Consider the following 5,116-nt stretch of genomic DNA (forward strand, 5'->3'; position numbering starts at 1 on the left):
ACGATAATAGATAAACCACTGTTAAGCCATTTTTATTTACTCCTGATTATAAAATTAACTGACTTTGTTTGATTACAAGGACCAGCTGGTCAAACAGCTGCTTCGAAATAGCGCACAAAGTCGTCCACTGTACCACTGCTTTTTTGAAAACTAAGTAAACAAAGTAAGAAAATCGTAACTTTCAATAAAGCCACATAAACACGCAAGAATAACTGTTAAAATAATGTATTCGGTAATTAAATCTGAAAAACCAATTTGTGGAACCAAGATTAAGAGCATTCCAAATGTGTGGTTCCGTGGAAAAAATGTAGAAAAATTATTTGTATTTCCGGAAAATTTATCTTCGAAGCAATTTCTGAACGCTGTCCGGAACAGTTTTCAGCCGACATCATCTTGGAAGACTTATCGATGCGAAATATTGGAGTCGAAGTTCAGTAAGTTCATGAACTTTTTGTTTGTGTGTGCTTTTTTCCTTATCCAAAAGATAAGAGATATATAAAAGATATATTGAAAAACGGCCTGCGGAAATTGGACTGATTTTCCAGGGAGCTCGATTTATGTCTCTAGACAGAAATTGAACCCAAGAATCCGAAACTACTTTCAAAAAAAATTTCGGTTCTGCGAGCGAAGGCAGAATAGATATAAATTTCTTTTCAAATATTCTCCCTGAGGTCATGTGGTTACGAGTGAGCATGGGTTATGTGGGTTTTAGACGACACCTTTACTTTCATATTCATATCCATATATTGAAGTAGGAGCTTTTCAAAGTGATGCTTCTCCGTGTGGCATCGACAGCCGCATATTTTTTTAAAATTAGTTTTAGATTTTACGGTTCAATTCACGTCTAGACACATACAATCGAGGCCACTGAAAAATTAGTCCGATCTCCGATGGCTGTTTTTCAAAAGAATATCTATAACAGGAAGCTGCGGGAATTCGGTAAAAATTCAATTTTTCTACAAATTAGAGAGTTCGTCGATGTTTAGGGTCAGTCTCTATCTCTAAAGATTCGAGTTACTGTTATTTTTCTCAAAAATCACAATATTTTAATCCGAAAATAATGCAAGATCTACGAATTGAGTCGAAATACCGAAAACTATATGTAAGTTCTTCGCTTCCGATTTGTTCCCCATCCTCTTTTTTTTAAGTTAAATATAGTTTATCACAAAATAATTAGCGACAATTAATTTCGGGACAGAAAAAGTAATTTTCATACACGATCGATGTTCTATTTTCCATTTAAATCCAAATGAGAAAATTTTCATGAATCGAATCTATTTACTGCAACATTTAAACTTATTCGTGCTAATATGTACACAGCCGTATTAATTAAAAAAAAACTAATTGTAAATACCAAACTTGACCGTGATGTATATCGCCGATACGAATGCAAAATGGATTCTGTGTGATTTCGCAAAATTCAGAATTCAGATTGAATTCTGACGCGAAAACAAAATGGTTTTAAAATATTTCTATAGATATGGATCGGAAATTTAACGTTTAAGAGGTTTTCCCTAAAAAACTTAATACTTTCTGTCATAAATAATTGGAAATTATTGTTTGAATTTTTGAAAGTCGCCATCGTCAATTCGAATTGAATTCAATTGGAATTCAAATTCAATTCGTTCGCCATTCGTGGATTCAAAATTCAAATTGAATTTTGAAGCAAATGAAGAAGAGTTTTGCAATTATTGCACTGCATATCGATTAAGATTGGAACGTTTCCTCGCGTTTCCCTCTAAAATCATATGCTTTTTGTCAGAAATACGTGGAAATTATTGCTTGAATTTTGCATTCCCCGGAATTTTGTCTATTACAAATTACAATGACGAACTCTCTAATTTCAAAAAAAAAATGAATTTTCACCGGATTCCCGCAGCTAAAAATCAAAAAATGGTTCGCTTTCAGAAACGTACGAATTAGCCAAAGCTGCGGAAGACAGGATTAGAAAGAATTTGGAGGTACCGAATGTGCCGGACAGTAGTAGTAGCACGCGCATCCAACCTACGGTTGGTGAAAACCCTTCACAGCAAATGGCTAACTTTGTACGATTGATGCTGGTAGTTAATTCGAAAACTAATAAATCTTATTTTAGGACGCTGCTGAAATGGAGAAAATAATATCGGAGAAAGTAGCTTCTGCCATTCAAAAACATTTCGAAGGTAATGCTTTGATAGGGGTGTGAGAAGGTTCGGGGATCGGAACGTGAGGGGTTCACAAAAGTTGTGATCTTTCATAGATGGCAAAAATTTGAAAAAAATTCATAAAAATCCCGTAAGCTAAATTCGCGAGTTGTATCCTGTTAGACTAATTTGGATACGTTCATTCCAACAATACAATATTTGATCTGCTACGCAACGCTCGATTCTTGAATCAATTTTTTTCTCCTCATACTGGTTTTTCGAGTATATGTGGTTCATATCTGGCTTCTAAAGTTCAATTTTTATGGCATTATACGGGTACACGGGTTGGGTATCATTGGAGAGGTGAGGGAGAGAACATGCAGGTAGCTTATATTAAATTTAAATGCTGCTCCGGTCAGCAGAACCCTTCCAATTTCGAATTTCGGATTCGCACAAGGAACAATGCAGTAGATTAGTGTCAGCAAACTAAGAATGAAACTGTTTGTGGAATTTCAATTTCGCTGGATAGATTCGTATTATGTTGAGGATAGTGACTAAATATTTGGATTATTTTCTTTATCGCGAATTCAATAAATAGTCTTCAATTCCCTCAATTTTCCTCATTTTATTAATCTACGGAAACTAGTAATAACTAAATCAATCAACGTTCATTTTAATTTTTCTATTTCCGTTGGTCTTTATGGTTGATACCATCGGTGGTAATACTAAGTATCTAAATTCCATAATAGATCTTCAAGCAAACCACGGCAAAGATGCAATAAACGAGGATATTGAAAAGCAAGTGCAATCGAGTGACGAACGGTATAAAGAAGCGGCAAATACCACATATGTGGTAGCTAGTGTGAATGACGTTCTTTTCGAAATACAAGCAATGCAAGTTCAAGAAATCGATATTATTGATTTTGATGATTCGGTACTCCCTGTAAAAGAACAAGGAGCACTAGAAAACTTTGATACAGTTCTTGCCAAAAATATCGACCATTACGTGAGTGCATAGACTTGCCATTTTATGTGTCTCAAATTAACGGTTTTTATTTAGCGGCCGAGATATCAAAACAGAGGGGCCGAGAAATTGTCAACATCGATGCGCATAATTGGCAACGAAATAATCTGCGACAACTATCTGAGGCAATTTTCATATGGTGGTCGCGGTCAAAATGAAAATTTCAGCAAATACAAGAACGTATGCGACCTCATTTGTTTCTCGACAATGGACGCATTTAATCAATTCAACAATGAGAACATTACACTAGCCGAGGTCGAAACGTACTTTCGTACGAATTACATACGTTTGGCCAACCAGCGCTACCAGAGAAGTTTGAAGAAACAAAAATAATTTTCTATTCATTTTTGTTTCTGCGATTGACGCTACGCTTCAATATACCTGATCAACGGTCAAAAATTTTGTGAAAAATCGAATAGACTTTCAATTTTTTTTTACTGAATCACTGTCAGGACGAATTACCCTCGAACTAAATACCATTGCTTAATCACTGAAAATGATCTCAGTATCTATATTCTATATTCTATATTCAGACCCATTGAAGTACTTATGTTTCGTTTGGCTAATGTTTCAGGATTAGAAAACATCCGAAATGTGTAGTCATTGTGCTGAGGATGAGTTGTCATTTCGTTAAACAGAAACACTTTACATCTTTTTACAAGAATGAGTCCTCGGACCCCTATGGTTTTCTCATACATAAACGACGACTAATTATCCGATATTTGGTACGATACCCTACATCGATATAGTTGTATAAAATGTCTAGCTTAAGAGGCATCGATGCGTTTTTGGCGTTTTTCTAAATACTGGATTTTAGTTTACTTTTGATGATATCTTTCCACTCGAATCCTTTTCAAAAATATATGATCGTAATAACGACCACGAATGTGCAAGCTTTCAACGAAAAATAGATTTGATTTTAGCAGTTCGACCAGCTCTGAAAAATTCGTTAAACTGCTGACTTTTCTTGAAGCTGTAGTCAAACGACTACAACCAATACTAATTTTAACTTAAAGCTTACACATTCACGAACGTTATTGCAGTCGTACATTTTTCAAAAAGGATTCTGATGAAAACATATCATCAAAAATGAAATAATAGACGTGCAAATGTAGGCTCTTAAAGGATTATTCGGAAAAAAATCGATCCAGAATTAGGTTATTGCTAAAATTGGCCATCACCAAACCTCAATTTTACACATTCACTCGTTTCATCACTTTCAGTTGTTTTGCATTATTATAGCAATAGCGAAACATCTGAAAGATAGAAAAGAGATAAATGTGTAAAATTGAGATTTGGTGATCCTATTACTAGAAAGACACGATGGTTGCGCCTGCAAAGAACTTATCGCTCTGTATTGTTACGATGCAGGAGGAACAAATTGTCGATTAAGTTATTTCGTGTAACCATAATTAACACAGACACGAATAACTGTGGTAATAGTGATTGTGCACTTCTTAACGTCATAAATAGCACTACCTCTGCGCTAAAATGTCGTTGAAATATAGCAGTAAACCAGTAGCTCAGAACACTGGAAATGCAAAATTTAAGCTATAGACGTCTCTTTACATTACTCCACTGTGCCTAAAGTTAAATTACAAGACTTCAAGTATTTGATAACCGTATACACAAATGAGCAATAGAACCAAAATACATTTATTTAATAGACACACCGCACCGTCATGAACGTCATTCAGAATATAAACCGAGTCATGTTTTCCAACATAAGCATGTTTAGACCCGTACGAAGTACTGGGGTCTTATAGGTTTACGCACACGTTTGTAACACGTCGAATTGGACTCCCTGAGTAAGGGGAAACCTATTGTGGTTGCCAAATCCGCGAAAAAAAAATGTCCGTCTGTCCATCTGTCCGTCTGTCCGTCTGCACGATAACTTGAGTAAAACGCATCCGATTTTGAAAACTCTTTTTTTTCCCGTTTGGTAATGTCAAAAGACAGGCTAAGTTCG

General features: G+C 35.3%; 1 protein-coding gene across 1 annotated transcript; it reads left to right on the forward strand.

The window, feature by feature from the left end:
- The first annotated feature begins 201 nt into the window (after window positions 1-201).
- LOC119073024 lies at window positions 202-3,533 on the forward strand. The gene is made up of 5 exons (XM_037178341.1): window positions 202-434; window positions 1,909-2,045; window positions 2,096-2,162; window positions 2,873-3,129; window positions 3,184-3,533. The coding sequence occupies exons 1-5, from the start codon at window positions 224-226 to the stop codon at window positions 3,478-3,480; spliced, it is 969 nt and encodes a 322-aa protein (XP_037034236.1). The 5' UTR covers window positions 202-223; the 3' UTR covers window positions 3,481-3,533.
- Window positions 3,534-5,116: the final 1,583 nt, after the last annotated feature.

The sequence above is a fragment of the Bradysia coprophila genome, unplaced genomic scaffold (genome assembly GCF_014529535.1).
Source record: "Bradysia coprophila strain Holo2 unplaced genomic scaffold, BU_Bcop_v1 contig_110, whole genome shotgun sequence".
Taxonomy (NCBI): Eukaryota; Metazoa; Arthropoda; class Insecta; order Diptera; family Sciaridae; genus Bradysia; species Bradysia coprophila.

What these genes read in the sequence shown, in the direction of transcription:
- LOC119073024 (XM_037178341.1), top strand. Translation starts at nt 224, where the DNA reads ATGTATTCGGTAATTAAATCTGAAAAACCAATTTGTGGAACCAAGATT. An exon ending in CACAGCAAATGGCTAACTTT is followed by an intron (nt 2,046 to 2,095) that starts GTACGATTGATG and finishes ATCTTATTTTAG; the next exon opens with GACGCTGCTGAAATGGAGAA. An exon ending in CATTCAAAAACATTTCGAAG is followed by an intron (nt 2,163 to 2,872) that starts GTAATGCTTTGA and finishes ATTCCATAATAG; the next exon opens with ATCTTCAAGCAAACCACGGC.